This window comes from Natator depressus, chromosome 20 (assembly GCF_965152275.1).
Source record: "Natator depressus isolate rNatDep1 chromosome 20, rNatDep2.hap1, whole genome shotgun sequence".
Classification (NCBI taxonomy): Eukaryota; Metazoa; Chordata; order Testudines; family Cheloniidae; genus Natator; species Natator depressus.
In genome coordinates this window covers 1,601,461-1,620,198 of record NC_134253.1, presented here as the reverse complement: position 1 = coordinate 1,620,198, position 18,738 = coordinate 1,601,461, and the positions used below count along the sequence as shown (strand labels likewise).

The following is an 18,738-nucleotide window of genomic DNA, read 5'->3' as shown; positions in this document are numbered from 1 at the left end:
AGGCTCAGGCTCCAGCCTCGGCTCCCTTTGATATGTCCCTTCATTGGGTAGTTTTGATCATGGTTATTCCCCTGGGCTGGGGGAGCGGATCAGCCTCAACCCAGCACCGACTCCACCCCCAGTAGGGCAGCGCTCTCCAGCCTCCTGCTTGCTCTCCATGACCCTCCAGCTGGGGTCTGAGCTGGGACCCGATTGTCCAGGGGATCACTGGCTGGAGTTGGGGGGATTGAACAGGCCGGGGGACTGCACCACCCAGCAGCAGGAGAGAGCCAAAATGACCAGGTGAAGGCTTGGCTGGGAGTGGGGGATCTGGCCAAAAGCTTCAGGTGGGCTTGGGGCTCTGCTCCTCTGCAGTCAGAGGGTGCTCTGGGGGTCTGCATGGGGCACGCAGCTCTTCCCCGGTGGATTGCCAGGGCAAAGCCCAGCTGGGGACCGCAGCAGGAGCTGCTAAATGCTGCTCCCATGTGATGGCTGTTCAGTGAAATGTGCTCACAGCCTCCCATAAGCGCCAATATCTTGCCATAAGCTCAGCCATGTGTTGAGGATCAGGTATTTCCCCACTACTCTGGAATCAGGTTTCAGGTGTGCATAGCAATATAATCTTTAAAAAGTTTAGTTTAGTTAAAATTTTCTACAGATAAGGCTACAGCCTTGCAGAAGACAGAATAACAGAAAATAAAAAAAACCAACTTAAAAAAACCCAAAACATGCTGGTTCCTGAGCAGCCCTGCCCCCTATGGGATGGAATCAGAACTGCTCAACCATGCATCCTAGGGTCTATGCTGCTAACGCTTGATGGGGATTCCCCTTCATCTGGAGTGGTAGGGGCTGGGGCTTTTGGCACAGCGGAAACTCTGTCCTGCTCCGGATCTGAAGGTGAGGTCCCTGCAGCTCGAAAGTTGGCCTCTTTCACCCACAGAAGCTGGTCCAATAAAAGATATTACCTCACCCACCTTGTTTGTGAAGTACAGACATTCACCAAAGAAGCCACGTCACCCTTCTGCAGGGGCCCTGTCCCCTGTTTTACAAGTGGGGAAACTGAGGCACGGATCGGCACAGCAGCTTTCCTTAGCTCGCACAGCAAGCTGGGAACAGAACCCAGCTCACAGACAGTGAGACGTGCCGGACGGACAAATCTCCCGCCCCCCCCCCTCGGGCTTGACCCCAATCTCCGTCCTATGGGGCACGCCTGTTCCAAAGGCTCCCGTGCCAGCGCGTGCGTGCGGGCGCGAGGCCGGGCCCTGAACAGCACCAAGGCGGGCAGAGGGGCCCCAGGGGGCAGGGGATTACCCCGGCGGGGGGGCAGGGGGGCAGGGGAAGACGGCACCCGGCAGGCAGAGCTGACAAGGGGGCGGGCTCCCACCGCAGGGGGCGCTGTGGGTCAGCCGCGTCCGGAGCCATGTGCCGGGGGCAGGGCGCCCCCCTGGGCCGTGCAGGGGTATTGCACCGGCACGGCTGGGCGGGGGGGGGCGCTCACCAGCCCCCCCCCGGGACCCATCTCTGCACGCTGCGGGGCCCCGGGGGCCGAGGCGCTCCTGGCCCCCATGTTTTGTGTGGGGAGGGGGCGCAGCCCCAAAGTCCCCCCCAGCTCCAAGGTTGGGGGGGAGCAGCGCTCAGAGCTCGGCCCACGTGCTCGCCACCAGCCGGCCCGGGCAGGGCAGGGTTAACCCGCGCGGAGGGATCCCGGCGAGCGTGCGCTGCGGTTCCGTACCGTCACAGTCCCACTTCCTCGCTGCCGAAGGCTGCGTGAGCGTGTCCCTCCGCCCGGGCCCAACACAAAAAATAGAGCCTCGCCCCCCCCTCCCCCCGCGAAGGGGGCCGGTGTGGAGCGCCCCCCCCAGCCCCGAGCCCGCCCGCCCGCCCGCGCGGGGTCGCCCCCGGGGCAGCGGCAGGGGCCGGGCCCCACGCGGGATCCCCCCCTCCCCTGGCGGGGGGGGGGCCCAGCAGGACTACTTTCCTCTCCGAAAATGGCGGCCTCGGCGGGCACTTTCCGCTCCGCTCCCTGAAGCCCGGGCGGCGGCGGGGGCGTCAGCGGGGGGGGCCGCCCGCCTCGCCCCCTTTGAACCCCCCCCCCTGCAGGAGCCGGGGGGGGGCCGGCCACGAGAGGGGGGGAGGGGACTTCACACCCCCCCACACCCCCCCCCCAAGTCCTGCCCCCCCCGCTGCCGCCCCGGGCCGGCGCGGGGGGTCGGCGGCTGCTGCGTGTCCGCTTCCGGGGCGGTTACAATGTAGCCAGGCCCGCGGCGGCCGCTCGCTTCCCCCGGGGCGAGAAACTTCCCAGCCCCCCCCGCGCCGCCGCCTCCCCCCCCCCGGGCCGGGCTCGGTCCGCCCCCCCCGACACCCTCCCCCCCCCGGAGGGAGCGGCCAGGCCCGGCTCCGTCGGATGCGGATCAAAGGCGACGCCGGAGCAGCTCCCTTTGTGTCTGCCCCGGGATCCGGCGCCCCGCTCGCGCGGGCTGGGGGACGCACCGAGGGGGCCGCGGCCGTGCAGCCCCCCCCCCCCGCCCCGCCAGCCAGGGCCGAGGAGGGCTGGGCCCTTGCCCCCCCCCCACTCCCCCCGGTGTGACCCCGGATTTGGAGCTAGCCGCGTTTCCACACCACCGAATTCCGCTGCGGGTGACGCTTTATTTTTTTTTTTGCGGGTGGGGGAGGAAAATCAGACCCCCCCCCCTCTTTTTTTGGGGGGGGTGTTTTAATTATTTCGTGGACAATGTTCTCCGCGGCCGCCCGCCGGCGGCTGGCGCTGGGTGCGGGTTTCTGGACGGCCTTGTAACGCGGTAAGTGGGACCCCCTTGGCCTGGCGCCCCCTCTCCCCGGGGCGCGGGGGGGGCCGGGGCTGGGGCTGGGGGGGGGCGGAGAGGAAGCGAGCGGAGTAAACTGGAAATAGCTTCTGCTCCTAGGCCTCTGCGCCGCGCCGGGAGCGGTTCGAGCGCCGCCGCCCCCCCCGCGGGGCGCAGCCCCCCACAGCCCCCCCTGCGGCTTCCGGAGGAGTTGGGGGGCAGGCGGGGGGGGCGGTGTGGGGTTCCGTGGCTCACCCCACACGCAGGGCCCTGATTAAGTTGGGGATCCCTTTGCACAGCGGTGGATCTTGGCGGAGGAGGCTGGGGGGGGAAGGGGGGGAGATTGGGGTGTGGTGAGGGTAGGAGGGGGCATGGGGGGTTGTTTGTTTTTTGCAGGGGGGCCTGGGGGGAGCTTTTTGTTATGTACAATTCCTGATCGTAGGCCTAGCTTGAGCTTTCTCTCCATGGGGCAGGGCCTGTCTGTGTCACCCCCAAATTCTGCTGCATTTGGAGCCTGTGAAGAGGGGCTGACCCCTGGCCTGAAGGGGGGTGCAGGGAGGTATTTGGTGTGGGGGGGCTAACTCTGGTCACTCCCTTCCCCTTCCCTCCTGCCTTTTCGAGGCTGTTGGCTGTGTTCTCCCTACTGCTTCCTGTAAACATATTGGGGGTGAGGGAACGGGGCTCCCCCCCTCCAGCTGCTCCCCCCTAAATTCGTCACACTGCCCCTTTACTAGGAAGTGTACACTGGGGGGTGGTTCCCCCCAGAAATGGAACGACCCTCAGTGCGGCCTAGCGGCCTTCAGCTGTCCTGGGCTGAGTGTAATCTCCAGCGGATTAGCAGGGAGCCCTAGGAGATTTACTCAAACAGAAAGTGGTGGGATTTGGGGGGTGGGGGGGGAGCTCTTGCTTATTTCTTCCCCCTTTCCCAGGCAGAAATGTGGCTTTCCAGGCTTTTGTTCCCCAGCAGCGTCTCTGATCCCTGAGCTTCAGGGGAACAGAACCAGCAGCCCTGGGTAGGCAGTTCCCACCCCTCCCCCATCACCGGCATCAAACCCCGAAGACCGTGGGGCCCAGATTCTGCGCCTCTCTCCCCAGTTAAATCCGGCTCCTGTCTGAGCTTCCCTGGTGTGGTGGAATCGTGAATGAGAGTGTGTGTGTGGGGGTGGGGATGGGGACAGAGACGGGGACGGACCCTCTTCCCCAGCAAATCCACAAACACTTTCTCTGTCTCTGCTCTCAGGACAGGCTGGGCTGCACCTGTTGCGCTCCCTGTCTGTGCTGGCGGTTCCCCGTGGGTGCCACCTCCAGCCTCCTGCGGCCTCGCCTGTCACATGGGGAAGAAAGGCTAGTGGGGTGGGGGTTGGGTGGGCAGGGCATGCAGCGGGAGTAATGCTGGATCTGCCCCCCCTATAAACAGACACAACAGCCAGGAGTCCCAAGGGCTGCGGTGTCAGGGCTGGAGCTGGGCCGTGCGTTCTGCTTAATAAGGCCAGGCTTGCTCAGATTTAACGAGATGAATTCACTGCACATCTCACCTCCAGAGGCCGGGGCCGGGCAATCCCCCGGACCTCCCCAATCAATCAATCAATATAAAAAGACACCATGTGTGGCTTAAATTAATACCAGGTTAAAACTGCAGCAGGCCAGGTTAATCTTGCTAGTGGAAAGCGGGAGCAGCTCTGCTGGCATTGTTACTCCGTGTTTACGCCGGCAGAGCCGGGGTCGGAGGGAAGGGATCGTGTGTCGGGTCTGGTTAGGCTGCAGTGTTTTGTGTCCCCGCTGTCACAATCCACCTACACCCTGTTATTGGGTCTGTCTTTACCAAAACCCTGTTCTTGTGGGCAGGCTCCTCATGTCTCTGTTTTGCTGACCAGATGCCCAGGCCCTTGCTCCAACCACTTGACAACACTCCCCCGGAGCTGCCTCTAGAACACAGGAGTCCTGGCTCCATCCAGGGCCTTCACCCTGTGTGGCTGTGTGGCTATGCATCTCCCATGAGCCATTTTTCTGTGTTACGAGGGGGTCTGGGGCCCCTTCTCTGATATGGTCTTTTTAGGGTGAGGTGTTGCAGGGCCTAATTAAAAACAAAACACAAAAAACCCCTTGGGGTGAGGCCCAGTGATGCAATGAAATTACAGCCCCCTGCCCTGGCCTATGGAGCATGCACTAGAATGCTACCCCTATGGGAGAAGGACCGGGGCCGGGGGGTGATGCTCTGAGGGGGTCACAGGAAATCCGCCCCGACACAATCCCTTGAAAACATTTCAGTTTTGGTGCCAGCTCGGAGCTGCCCAAATTGCCTCTTAATCTAGAACTTCGTTGTTGTGGCAAGTCCTGCTGCTCGGGAATGAAACCTGTCTCTGGGAATCTTGAGGGCTTGGGTTTTTGGCTAGTAGGCCCTTCAGTGTAGGGTTCAGTGGGGGGTTGTCTATATGGCCCTCCTTCCGCAATTGGCTCAATGCGGGCTGAGACCTTGCCCCCCTGCCGGGCCGCTGTGGATGCTGGGATCTGCCCACAGGGGATCTGCCTGTGGGAACGGGGCCCAAGGTGTTTGCACTGATTTTGCTCGCTGAGACCTCGAGGTCTTTTGCATCTGACAGAGAAACAGCCGGTGATGGTTCAGTCCGTTTTCTCCCCGCCCCCCCCCGATGGTGCCGAGAGGTCTTGTTCTCAGCCCCGGTTTTCCGGGAAGGTCCGTTGCTGACCACGGTGGCACCAGCGAGAGGTTGGTGATGCTGGCAGGGGTGTACCCGGGCCCTGCCAGTCTGGAGTACGGCTCCCTCGTCCTTGTCCCACCTCTGGTGCCATCAGTTCCGTCCCACCTGGCGTTTTCTCCAGTGACTCTGTTTTAGGGGACCTCAAAGCAACTGGTGAATGCCTGGCTTGGCCCTGGGGGGCTGAGTGCCCCTTGGGTCCTGCTGGAGTCAGTGGGGAGCGGAGGTGGCTTGGCAGATCGCCGGGTCATGCCCTATCTACCCACTTTCTGTAGTGAGGAGGAGATTGAGGTGCTGAGAAGTAACTGGCCCAAGGTCACAAAAGGAGTCAAAACAGAATCCATGTGTTCCAGCTCCCAGCCCCCCTGCTCCAGCCACAAGACCCCTCCCAGAGCCAGGGAGATAACCTAGGAGTCCTGGCTCCCAGCCCACCCGTCTCTAACCCACCAGACCCCGTTCCCCTCCCAGAACCAGGGAGAGACCCCAGACAAATCTCCTACTCTGAACACTAGGCCATACTGCTTCCCACGAGACACAGATGTGGTAGCTGGAGCGTGCTAACGTGGGAGCTGCTCTGGGTGGGTGGGGGGAGCCCTCCAGCCCTATACTTTGACCTAGTTCTCATCCTCTCCCACCATCATGGCTGGCGATGCCCGGCGTGGGTTGGGTAAAGCTGCGCTTGGCTTGCCAGGAGTCTGGGGGCAAAGGCCATGTGGGGGTCAGAGGGCTCGTGGCCCACTCCACCTGCAGGTGCCCCTCCTCCCAAGGGCGCTGGGCTGGGGAGGTTTCACAGAGCATCCCTCAGGGTCGTGAGAGGGGCGGCTCCAGCAGATTGGAGCCGTCTAGCCCAGTGCCCCATCTCTGACCGTGCCTGGGGCCAGCTGCTCCAGGGCCAGGGGCAAGAAGACCTGTCTGGGCCATGGGGGAGGTGATGTCTCCCCCCCATCCCCTGGAGCTCCCAGGTGATCTGTCCATGCAGCCAGCCCCAGCTGAGGGCTCAGTGGATCTCAGAAGCTAAGCATGGTCAGGGCTGATCACTGCCCAGACGGGAGACCAGTGCAGAGCAGCTTGAGATGTTTTTGGGGGCATGCTCTTCCCCTTCTGCCATTGTGCCGGGGGACCTTGCCCCAGGAAGCTCTGTCTTCAGGCCAACACTTCAACCCTGGGTGCTCGCAGGGAACAATCCCCTTTCAGTTCTTACAAGAGTCTGTGCGCCTAGGGCAAGGTCAAACAAATGCTGCCCTCTGATCTGACGAGCTCATTAGTGACTGTGCCGGGGAGAGCAGCATCACCCTGTGACACTGATGGGGAAACTGAGGCACGGAGTGGCAGAAGCTTGTCCAAGATCCCACAGTGGCAAGGGGTGGAGCCCAGGAGCCCCGAGCACGTCCCCACGCCCTGGGCTTTGGGCTTCACCCAGCGGTTGCATGGACCCTGCAGCGTGCTGGGTAAGGTGGCATCGCCTGGTGCCCCCAGCTGCTTCTCAGCAATGCCTGGCCCCCCGAACCCATGAGCCAGCTGGTGTCTGGGGGTGCCCACTCCTGCAGGCTGTGCTGGGAAGGAAGCTGGCTGCTACCACCTGCGGTGGCTCTAATTGAGGTCTGTCCATACAGATGCCACCGGCCTCGCCTGCAAACACCCTGCCCCAGATAATCTGCGCCGACCCCTTCCTGGGCCCACGTCCGCCGCAAACTGGCAGAATTACATCTCCCGCCATGCACCTGGGTGCAAGCTGCAGCTGGCCGGTTCCGTTTGTCCTTGGGTAGCATTGTAGGAGAAGCGGGCAGCTGGGGATGTGGGACCCGGCAGGGGGTTCGGCGTGCGGGAGGCCTGTCCGGTTGGAACAAGGCTCCTGTGAAATGTGTGCGTGGAGCAAAGCATGCTGGGATCCCCCCCGCCCCCCAGTTTGTCTAGTCCTGCTTACATTAGCACAAGCCTGGGATTTGGCCAGACCTGCCCAGAACAGACCCTCCGTGGGGCGCACGCTGGTCGTTCTTGTGGTGCTGGCCGGGGCCTGTCTGACCGCCCTGGGGACGGAGTCCTGCCTCCAGCTGCCCCACCAGCCTGGCCCTGCGGAGCCCCCACTGGGGGGGAGAGGAGCTTGCTCTCCATGGCCCCACTGCTGATGCGCGGGGTCGGTTCTGATGTGGGGTGGGTATTACGTGATGAGCCCGGTGGGCACCATGAGTTTGCCAGGGCTCAGTACACATACGGGCGTCTCTCTGGGCCTTGTCTGGCGCTGACGATGCCCCAGCGGGGGTGGGGGACAGCCCCGCTGGCTCTTGGCAGGCGAGTGACGGGGTTGGGGCCATGTTTGTGGCTGGGAAGCCTGTCATGTCTCTGCCCTGGCTGTACCCCCTCTAGCCAAGCAGAGAACTGCAGACTCCAGGCTTGTGGGGCTGGCACTGCCCCAGGCAGGCCTTGGGGTTTGCAGGTGGTTGTGAGTTGACCCCTGTGGGGTGGGAGCAGGGAGGGGGCTTGGCTTGCTGGAGGCTGTGGGGCCCTTTCCTGCAGGGAGCTGGGCTGAGACCTACCCCACTCGAGCGGCTGTCCAGTGGGAGCGACGCCTGCGGCTGCTCTTCAGGGCTGGGGCAGGTGGCTCCATCTCACGGCGCAGGGTCTGTGCCAGCGGCCGAGGGTCTGGCGTGCCAATGGGAGGAGGGCTGGGGTTAGGTCAGAGCTGGGAGCAGACGAAGGGCACGGTGGGTGAGGCCCCGGCTGGTGTTAATGAGCTGACATGTCCTCTCCTCCCCGGCTGCAGGTCTCTCAGGGAGGGACGGCAGGAGACGGGATGGATGATCGGAAACCGCCCAGCCAGGCCAAAGACTGTGAGGTGCCAGGTGAGTCCGGGGCATGGGGGTGGAGCCAGATGGGGCCTTGCTGGGGGCACCTATTGCAGCTCTGCCGGAGCCGCCTGGCCTGGAGGCTGTTGGCTGCCTCAAGCCATTGCCAAGGGCTGCAGCGTGGCATGGCACAGGAGTACAGCCCATGCCCGGCCAGACGGAGTCGCACCCCTCTGGGGTGTTGAGTTTCGGGGCCACACGTCCCCCCCTCCGTCCCACAGAAACAGCCAAATTGGCCGCATTTTACCTGGAGTTTTGGGGCATTGTTACATGGGAATTGCCAGCTCTGATGTGACTCCGGCTTACGTGAAACTCCTTCCCCTAAAGAGTGGGGTCGAAAGGTTAGAGCTGGGGGGCTGGGAGCCAGGACTTCTGGGTTCTATCCCCAGCTGTCTTGTTTGATCTTGGGCCAGTGCCTCAGTTTCCCCATCAGAGCAATGGGTCTGAAACTGGCCCAGTGCAGTAACCAGGGGGCAGCGGTGAGCCGTGGGCGAAGGGCCTGGAGGGGGCCGATGGATGAATGATCCACGACGTGTCAGGGATGTGGCTGGTGAAGCAGGTGTCTCACTAGGCATTATATTGTCCTGTTAGGGGCCCCGTGGTGCTATCCGGGCAGCTGCCGTGGCTGAAGGGGGGACGACAGGCAGCCGCCTGGTGCAGAGTCCTATGGGGTGCGGTTACAGGGATCCCCCAGTGGAATGGCCTCTGCTGGGTGAGGGGGATGCACTCGGTGCCCTGAAAACAGAAGGGCCACGCTGAGCCATGGCCCAGTTTGTGGCAGGAGTTGTGTCTGTGGGGGTGGGGAATCTGTGTCCTGGGGGTTGGGCACTTCTGCTGCTGGGATCCTGATGGGGCAGCTCCCCTGTTGCAGCCGACGGGGGTGCGTCTTCAGAAGAGCGGGGTGGCGCGGAAGGAGACCCCCTGAAGCCGCCGGAAGGGGCCCCCACTGCCCCGCAACCAGAAGCCAAGGAGCCTCCCCAGGCCTGTGGGTGAGTGTTGTGGGGTGGGACACCTGCAATGCTGAGAGCCAGGAGTTGGGTGCTGTGATATAGGGCAGGGAGCAGACGAGGGGAGTGAGTCTGCCCCTCTCAAGTGATGCCCCCGAGGGGCCCAGCCTGGAGCTCAGGCCCCTGGTCCCCTGTCTTGTAGGGAAGCCAAATGGAGCTGCGTGATTGTTGCTGGGACCCAAAAGCCCAGGGGATGCTCTCTGCCCCCCAGGCACGGGAAGGAGGGTGCAGGGGGACATTGGAGGGGTCGGGAGGGGAGGTGACTGGGGTGGCGGAGAGGGTAGTTTCGTGGAGGGGGGAGGGGGGTGTGTTTCTGGGAGCCTCCCGCCCTGCCCCCACTGACTCTGCTCTCGTCTCTGCCCCCAGTGCCCTGCCCAGGCGTTGCGCCCTCTGCAACTGCGGCGGGTGGAGCTTGCATGGGCAGCGGGAGCTCCAGCGCTTCGAGCCGGCGCCCGACTGGAACAAGCGTCTCTCCGAGCTGCCGGACGGCAGGGGCCCTGGCGAGACTCGGGCCCCTGGGGACGACCTGTCCCTGATCGGCTTCGCGGAGGGGGTGTCACCAGGAGAGCTCTTCGAGCCAACGGGTGAGCAGCGCGGGGCGAGTGTCTTCCTTCTGTGAGGCCTGCTGGTGCCCCTGCTACCCCTGCCCCCCCAGCCCTAGGCTGCCTCCTGGCCCCCCAGCTCTGCTGGTGCCACTGCTACCCCTGCCCCCCCCCCCAGCCCTAGGCTGCCCATCCCCAGCTCCGCCGGTGCCCCCTGCCCCCCCCCCAGCCCTAGGCTGCCCATCCCCAGCTCTGCCGGTGCCCCCTGCCCCCCCAGCTCTGCTGGTGCCCCTGCTACCCCTGCCCCCCCAGCCCTAGGCTGCCTCCTGCCCCCCCAGCTCTGCTGGTGCCACTGCTACCCCTGCCCCCCCCCCAGCCCTAGGCTGCCCATCCCCAGCTCTGCCGGTGCCCCCAGCACTAGGCTGCCCATCCCCAGCCCTAGGCTCTCTCACCCCCTCGTTCTGCCCATGCTCCCCCGGCCCAGGGACACAAGTACAAAGGCTGCTGTGGACCTCGGGCGTCTCCTTCCTTTTCAGGTGCTTTGTCCGCCCTGTGGGGCCCCCGAGATGGCTCGGGGGAGGGCTCCCCACCTGCTGGGCAGAGTTCTGGAGAAGGAGAGCCGGGGGGGGGGGGCTCCTACCCTGACCCCCTCCTCCCATTAACCCCTTGCCTCCCCTCGCAGGGCACTGCTGGGCCCACCACTGGTGCGCGGCCTGGTCGGTGGGGGTGCAGCTGCAGGCCGGAGCCGGGCTGAGCGACGTGGGCAAAGCTGTTTTCTCAGGGATCTCGCAGGTGAGGGGGAGGGGGTGAGCAAATGGGAGGGAGAGGGAGGGTCTGCAGGCCCCCTGGCGTTGGGGTGGCTGTGGTCGGGTAGGCGACCCCTTGGGCTGCGTTGCTGTGGGATGTCTGCCTAAGCCGACTCGACCCAGTGCCTCCCCTGGGAGGGGAGACCTCTGAGGAAGGTCTGGGGCTCGAAGCAGGGGGTGGGGGACATTCCCCCCTGCCAGCCCTGGGGTCCCGGTGCTGCCACGGGCACCGTCCTCCAGAAGAGGTGTTCAAGCGAGGCCCTGCCCCTGGGGCTCTTGGCACAAACCCTGGCCTCCTGGACAAACACCCAAGGGGTGTTTGCATTCACCTCCCTGATTTCCCACCCACAGGCTGCGCCCGGCTACAGGCTTCTCCTTCACTTCCTGTCCTAAACTGCCAGGCTGTGAATCAGCTGCCCTGCTCCCCTTGGGGGGTGTCTGCGTATCTGTGCTGAGTGAGAGATCCCTGTGCGAGCAGCTGCCGTGCCCCACCCCGGGGTGGCTGCATCCCAGCCCCAGTTGAGGGATCCTTGCCTCATGTTGCTTCGTAGCTGTTAAGCAGGTGCTGCACCCCACCCCGGGGCTGCGTATGGGGGCTGGGGGCTCTCGGGGATCGCCCCGGAGGAGCCGAGCTGCGACAGCGTCCGTCCAGCCGCATCTCTAACCCGCGCTGGGGTCCCTGCTGCTTTCAGAAATGTGAACACTGTCGGAGGATGGGTGCTACCATTCAGTGCCACTCGGAGGGGTGTCCGCGGCACTACCACTTCCCGTGCGCGGCGGCCAGCGGCGCCTTCCAGTCCATGAAAACCCTCCAGCTCCTGTGCCCGGAGCACGTGGCCGAGGCGGTGCAGATGGGTAGGTGCCGCCAGGGCCCCTGGGCAGCGGGTGCTGTGGGACGTGAAGAAGGGCAGGGACAGGGGCTGATTGAGCGCACCTCTGCCGCTTGGGTGGTGGAGTTTTGGAGGGGCTAGGGACTCCTGGGAACCTTAAGGGGCTAGGGGGAGCGGGGTCTAGTGCTTAGAGCAGGGGGCTGGGAGCCAGGACTCCTGGGTTCTATCCCTGGCTCAGATGGGGGAAGGGGGTCTAGTGGTTAGAGCAGGGGCTGGGGGCCAGGACTCAGATAGGGGAATGGGGTCTACTGGTTAGAGTGGGTGGGAAGGGGCTGGGAGCCAGGACTCCTGGGTTCTCTTCCTGGACCTGTCACTGCTGTGATGGTGGAGCTGGGGGTCCAAGTGGATGTCGGTGAGGTGCTGTGAGATCCTTGGGGCGGGGGCTGAGGATGCTGCTGGCCGAGGGTGCCCTAGGGGGTGGGCAGAGCACGCGCAGGGGTTGGGGGCAGAGGCTGTGGGAGAGGGCTTTGAGGAGGGGGGAAGAGGCTGGGCATCGGGCAGTGTGGGTGCAGGAGGGCTCATTTCCCTGACTCCCTGCCCCCCACGCCCAGAGGACTCGCGATGCATGGTGTGCGACGGGCCGGGGGACCTGCGCGACCTGCTCTTCTGCACCAGCTGCGGCCTGCACTACCATGGCACCTGCCTGGACGTCCCCGTCACGCCACGCAAACGCTCTGGCTGGCAGTGCCCCGAGTGCAAAGTCTGCCAAACGTGCAGGTAGGTGGCAAAACTCTGGGCATGGGCACTGTGTGACCCGCACCAGCCTTCCTGGTCTGGGGAGTGGGGGCTGGGAGCCAGGACTCCTGGGTTCTATCCCTAGCTCTGGGAGGGGAGTGGGTGAGAGTGGCGGGGGAGCTGGGAGCCAGGACTCCTGGGTTCTATCCCCAGCTCTGGGAGGGGAGTCTAGTGGGTTAGAGCAGGGGGGCTGGGAGTCCGGACTCCTGGGTTCTATCCTGAGCGGTGCTCCTCTCTGTGGCGAGGCCGGGGCGGCGGCACTTGGTCCATCAAGGGCCTGGGGCTTGTCTGAGGGCAGCGTCTTCCCTGCAGACAGCCCGGCGCGGACTCCATGATGCTGGTGTGCGAGGCTTGTGATAAGGGCTACCACACGTTCTGCCTGAAGCCGGCCATCGAGAGCCTTCCCACGGACTCCTGGAAGTGCAAGGTGGGCTCCACACCTACATCGCCTGCAGGGAGCGCCCCGGGGAGGCCGGGCCCGGCCGACTGCCAGGGCGGCATCTGCTCTGGGGCCCTGGCAGCTCGTCCCATGGAGCCAGCCCTGCTTTGCTTCACCTGATGCCAGTGCCCCCAGCCGGAGTCCCCGGGGGAAGGACAGGGACCCCCAGGCTTTCCCAGGCCCACAGCCCCCATAATCCAAGGGGAAGAGATCTCTGCACAGCACCAACCCTGAGCCAGCCAGTCCCCAACTCCAGCCCTGGGGCCAGGTCAGAGCTGGGGCCACCCAGAGGGGAAATGCCCCATTCCCCACCCCACTGAGCCAGCCAGTCCTCTCTCCTGGGGCCAGATCAGAGCCAGCATTCCTAGAGGGGGAAGGCCCCATGCCCCATTCTCTGGCCCCTGTGCCAGCCAGCCCCGCTGACTGTCTGTCTCCCTGCAGAACTGCCGGGTGTGCTCCGACTGTGGGTCGCGGCCGGCAGCGCTCGACCCCGGGTGCCACTGGTATGAGAACTACTCGGTGTGTGAAGGGTGCCAGCGGCACCGGAGCGCGGCAGGAGGCACCGATGCCGCCCGGTGCTGCCAGAGCTGCCAGAAGTGAGTTGCAAAGGGGTCCCCCCTGGCACCTGCATGGGGGTCCCTGCCGGGGGGGCAGGAGGGTCTGGGCCTGGCCGTGCCAGATAGCGCTCTCCCTCCCGTTATAAGCTGCTGAGCCCAGTGCTGCGGGTACCGGGGGAGGGGCCGTGGGCACCAGCGGGTGGGTGTTCGGGGGTCCAGGGTGTGTTCTAGCTGCAGCCCCGGTGTAGGGGCCAGGGGAGAGGGGAGGATCCCTCCTCCTCCAGCACCTCTGGCTGGCTGGATGGGTCAGGGGCTCTCAGGCACTCCTCACGTGGCTCATCCCCTCCAGGCCCTTGCCCCCGGATTGCAGTGATGCGGCAGGGGGTTCCGCCTGCCCGGCGTGTCAAGGGCAGCAGAAACACCCGCAGCCGGATGGGGCCGTGCCCCAGGAAGAGATGCCCTCGGGGTGTGAAGCCAAACCACTAGGTGAGCGCATGCCCCGCCCCACACCAGCCCCACAGCATTGGGGGTGCCCTGGCCCCAGCGTGGGCCTGTGAGAATTACCCCTTGGTGCCAGGAGTTTCCACCTGCCTCCTCACCACCGGCTGGGAGGAAGGATCCCTCTGGTGAGAGCCAACAGTCCTGGCGTCTATTCCCAGCTCCAGCACTGACCTGCTGCGTGACCTTGAACCAGTCCCTCCACCCCGTGCCTCAGTTTCTCCACCTCTTTAAGCCAGCGGTCGTATTTACCTCTGTCTGGGTGGCCCTGCCGAGAGGCTGAAGCTTGGGGGAGCTTAGGGAACGTGGACAGGTGGGGTGTTGTGTTGAGTGTCCCCAAGCTGCGCCCCCGTCCCCGGGGGTGGGGGGGGAGCCCAGGCAGAGCCCAGTGGCCCTGCGCTGCCTGCCAGGAGGCGCTAGGTGGCGCTGCTTGGCCTGTGGTTGCTGGGCGCTGCTGCTGACCCAGGGGGGTGGGTGAGGCAGGGGCTCGAGGGCTCCCCCTCCTGCCCCCCCAACCAGCCATCCTGTCCCCCAGGTCCTGCTCCGGAGCCAGAGGAGGCGCCAGGCCCGACAGCACCTGCCAAGGACGAGGCGACGGAGCCGACACCCCCCGAGACGGCCCCTGAACCGCCAGCCCTGCCCCCGGCCCCCCCAGGTGAGGGGGTGCCCCACGAACACCCCTGGGGGCGGGTCTGCCAGCTCTGCCATCGTCTGGGGGGGAGGGGGCATGTGGGCCAAGGCCGCCCCAGAGCATTCTGGGAGTCGGGCCCTTTGCTTGGAAGGCTCCGAACTGCCCAATGAAGTGAGGCGCCATTAACCCTCCGGGTGCTGGGGCGGAGTGTTCTGCGCCCCCGTGAGAGTGACCGTCCCCCTTGATTCTCTCCCCAGACCCCGCTGTTGCCGCATCGCCCGCCCGCTCCGAGGAGCCGCCACCGGATGCCAAAGAGGAACCGGCCCCCAAGCAGCCAGCGGGACCCCCTGCCATCACCGCGGCCCCGCTGGAGCCTGCAGGCAGCCCCCAGCCCCCCATGGACAAGGAGCCTGCCTCCCCACCCTGGACAGAGACACCCCCCACAGTCCCTCTGCCAGGCTCCCCTGCTCCCCAGCTGGGCTCCCCACAGCCCAGGGAAGCGATGGAGTGTGGGGAGGAGGAGGGGATGGACACGGCAGGGGGCGAGGCGGGGTCCCTGGCCAGCCCCGCCGGGGATGGTGCCCAGTCCACCCCAGCTGTGGCCCTGGGGCCGTTCCCAGGCTTGGCGCAGGAGGAAGAGGAGGAGGGAGCCGCTGGGCCGGAGCAGGCGGGGGCCGGGGGGAGGTGCTCTCCACCACTGAGTGAGGACGGGATAGAGGAGAGCCGGGGCGGGGGGGACCCTGAGTCCAGCCAGACCCCGGTCAGCTTCACCAGCGAGCCTAAGGGGTCCCCCATGCTGCTGGAGCCCGAGGAGCTGGGCCCGGCCACCCCGATGGAGGTGTATGGGACGGGCGGGAAGCTGCTGGAGCGTGGGGAAGAGGGGGGCCCTGAGCCCCCCGTCTTGCGGCCCCGTCCCACCCTCATCAAGTCAGACATCGTCAACGAGATCTCCAACCTGAGCCAGGGTGACACCAGAAGCAGCTTTCCTGGCTCGGAGCCCCTGCTGGGCTCTCCGGACCCTGAGGGCGGGGGCTCTCTCTCCATGGAGCTGGGCATGACCTCCACCGACATCAGCCTGCAGAAGGACGACGCTGGCTCCCTGCCCCACTGCACCGACTCGCTGGCTGAGACGGACGACTCGCTGCTCTTCGAGCCCAGCACTGGGGCCAAGGGCGAGGGGGAGAAGGGGCGTCGGCGCAGCTCCCCGGGGCGCTCCCGCGTCAAGCAGGTAACAGGGGGACCGGGGCACGGGCAGGTAAGGGGGGGGCATGTGGGCACAGGCTGTGGCAGGGGCACCAGGATGGGGGTCTCTCTTGCTGTCCCTGCTGGGATCGGGCCTGGCTCTGGGCACCCCTTCACCACATGCTCCCTCCAGCCCCCTGTTGTGCGCCACCCCACCCCCGGTCTGACACCCCCTGCCAAGCTGTGGGGCAGGGAGGGGAGCACTGTCTCCATCCTGAGTCAGGCTGGCCCCTGCACCCCATCCCTCCGCTGTCAGCGCCATCCCCCGCTGGCCGTTTTGCTGGGGTTCAGGGTGGGGGACAAGTGGGAACGGGGCAGCCCCCATGGGTCCCGCGTCCCCCCCCCCCATGTGAGTCCCAGGGGCTGTGCCATCTCCTGGTGCTCCCTGGAGCGGGCGGGGGGCCATGCCGGCTGGAGCAGGTCCCCTGGCTCTGGGAAGCCTGGGTGTTGCTGTAACCCCCCCTCCCCTCGGCCCTAGGGTCGCAGCAGCAGCTTCCCAGGGAGGAGGCGGCCCCGAGGCGGGACCCAGGGGGGCCGGGGCCGGGGCCGAGCTCGGCTGAAGTCGACCACCTCGTCCATTGAGACCCTCGCGGTAAGGCTGGGCTGGGGGGGTGGTTCTGCATCCCTGCGTTGTCCCCCCGGCCCTTGGAAGCGGCTGCTGTGGGGCCCCTCGCTCCCCAGGGTCGGATCTGTGGGGGGCCCAGGCCACTCCCGATGTCTGGAGCACTGGGGTTGGCGAGTGACCCCTAAGAGCGTTGTGCTGGTGGGCTCTGATTCCCCCTCCCCGTGGCTCAAACCAGAGCTGGTAGCCTCTCCATCGGGCAGTCAGTGGGATTGGTTGGGTATGCGGGGGCTGGCTCAGATCCCAGGCCGGGAAGACTGGCTGGCTGGGGGGGGCATGCCTCCAGGGGGCTCTGGGTCTGATGAGCTGCAGGGTACGAGTGGGGACAGGGCCTTTCCCCTCGTGGGCTGTGGGGGGCTGCAGTGCAGGTTTCGGCACATTGTGCTGTTCTGCTCATTCTCCCCCAGTGTCTAAGCCAGGCCCCACTCCAGCCTTTCAGGGGGAACCTGGTGCTTCTGTCTCCGGCTCAGCTGGCCGGATTGGCACAGACCAGCGCCCTTGGGGTGCCTGGCTCGGTCCGGTGGGGGGGGAGGGGGCGTCCGTGCCTGCTCCATCGGTGACATGTTCTCACCCTGTCTCGCCTGCTCCCCCAGCTGGCGGATATCGACAGCTCCCCCAGCAAGGAGGATGATGAGGAGGAGGACGACACCATGCAGAACACTGTGGTGCTTTTCTCCAACACGGACAAGTTCGTTCTCATGCAGGTGGGGGAGCAGATGGGCCCCACGGGGAAGGAGGGGGTTCTGGGGAGGGGAGGAGCCAGGTTCCGGGGGGAGGAGCCGGGTTCTGGGCTTGGCCGGGGGCTCTGTGTGTCTCTGCCCAGCCCCCCGACGTCTGTCTCTCCCCCGGCAGGACATGTGCGTGGTGTGCGGCAGCTTCGGGCGCGGGGCGGAGGGGCACCTCCTGGCCTGCTCCCAGTGCTCCCAGTGCTACCACCCCTACTGCGTCAACAGCAAGGTAAGGTGGAGTGGGAGGCCCTGGATCCCCCAAGCCCTAGTATGGGCCCCCTGGCCCTGGTGCACCTTTGGGAGCAGCTCTCCTCCTGCACCCGGGTTCTCCCGTCAGCTGCCATTTCACATGGGCCCCAGTGCCACTGGGCCCCTTCCAGCATGGGGCTGAGTCCCTACAGCTGGTCCCACAGGCTGCGTGCCTGGCCCTTGGACACTTTCCTCTCTGCCCTGGCAGAAGTGCTCTGAGCTGGGTCCAGTGCCACGGACAAGGGTATGACCTCTGTGCCTATTGATCCTCCCCCTCCCTGTGCCAGCCCTGCGGGGGGCAGGGCTCCCCTCCCTGCCCCCTCACAGTGCCAGCCCCGCTCTGCTCCCCAGATCACCAAGGTGATGCTGCTGAAGGGCTGGCGCTGCGTGGAGTGCATCGTCTGCGAGGTGTGCGGCAAGGCCTCGGACCCCTCGCGCCTGCTGCTTTGCGACGACTGCGACATCAGCTACCACACCTACTGCCTGGACCCGCCGCTGCACACCGTGCCCAAGGGCGGCTGGAAGTGCAAGTGGTGAGCGCCAGAGCCGGGGCCCCGACCCAGCCGCGCCACGGGGGAGTCTGCTGGGCAGCAGCAATGCTGGGCTGGAGCCAGGGCAGCCGTGGGGCTTGCCGAGGGCGGGGGGAGCCTGTTCTGACCCCCAACTTGATCCGTCTCTCTCTGTGTGCAGTGGGGCCTGGGGTGGGGTGCAGTGCGGCATGAGACGGGCAGTGCGTGGGGGGCTACTGGGGGGACGGGAGAGGCCGGTAGGGGTGCAGTGTGGCGTGAGACGGGCAGTGCATGGGGGGCTCTCGGTGGGGTGGGGCAGGCCGGTAAGGGTGCAGTGCGGCGTGAGACGGGCAGTGCGTGGGGGGCTATTGGGGGGACGGGAGAGGCCGGTAGGGGTGCAGTGCGGCGTGAGACGGGCAGTGCATGGGGGGCTCTCGGTGGGGTGGGGCAGGCCGGTAAGGGTGCAGTGCGGCGTGAGACGGGCAGTGCGTGGGGGGCTATTGGGGGGACGGGAGAGGCCGGTAGGGGTGCAGTGCGGCGTGAGACGGGCAGTGCGTGGGGGGCTATTGGGGGGACGGGAGAGGCCGGTAGGGGTGCAGTGCGGCGTGAGACGGGCAGTGCGTGGGGGGCTATTGGGGGGACGGGAGAGGCCGGTAGGGGTGCAGTGCGGTGTGAGACGGGCAGTGCGTGGGGGGCTCTCGGAGGTGCCGGGGGGTGAAGCGGGGTGCTGGTGCTGACCCGTCTCTCTGGTAGGTGCGTGTGCTGCGTGCAGTGCGGGGCGGGCTCCCCTGGATTCCACTGTGAGTGGCAGAACAACTACACGCACTGCGCCCCCTGCGCCAGCCTCGTCACCTGCCCCGTCTGCCGGGCGAAGTACGTGGAAGACGACCTGCTCATCCAGTGCAGGCACTGCGACCGGTGAGGCCCAGCCCCCTTTCTGCCTGGG

At 65.9% G+C, this 18,738-nt stretch overlaps 1 protein-coding gene across 1 annotated transcript in view; it reads left to right on the top strand.

Annotated features, from left to right (window-relative positions):
- The first annotated feature begins 8,126 nt into the window (after positions 1-8,126).
- KMT2D (lysine methyltransferase 2D) overlaps positions 8,127-18,738 on the top strand; it is a 43,123-nt gene continuing 32,511 nt past the window's right edge. The window contains 16 exon segments of the mRNA XM_074935196.1: positions 8,127-8,334; positions 9,209-9,326; positions 9,711-9,928; positions 10,569-10,678; positions 11,385-11,547; positions 12,134-12,299; positions 12,630-12,744; positions 13,198-13,352; positions 13,663-13,799; positions 14,347-14,466; positions 14,700-15,670; positions 16,163-16,276; positions 16,900-17,010; positions 17,159-17,263; positions 17,635-17,816; positions 18,546-18,710. Coding sequence (XP_074791297.1) covers positions 8,232-8,334; positions 9,209-9,326; positions 9,711-9,928; positions 10,569-10,678; positions 11,385-11,547; positions 12,134-12,299; positions 12,630-12,744; positions 13,198-13,352; positions 13,663-13,799; positions 14,347-14,466; positions 14,700-15,670; positions 16,163-16,276; positions 16,900-17,010; positions 17,159-17,263; positions 17,635-17,816; positions 18,546-18,710 — 3,053 coding nt within the window. The 5' untranslated portion in view covers positions 8,127-8,231.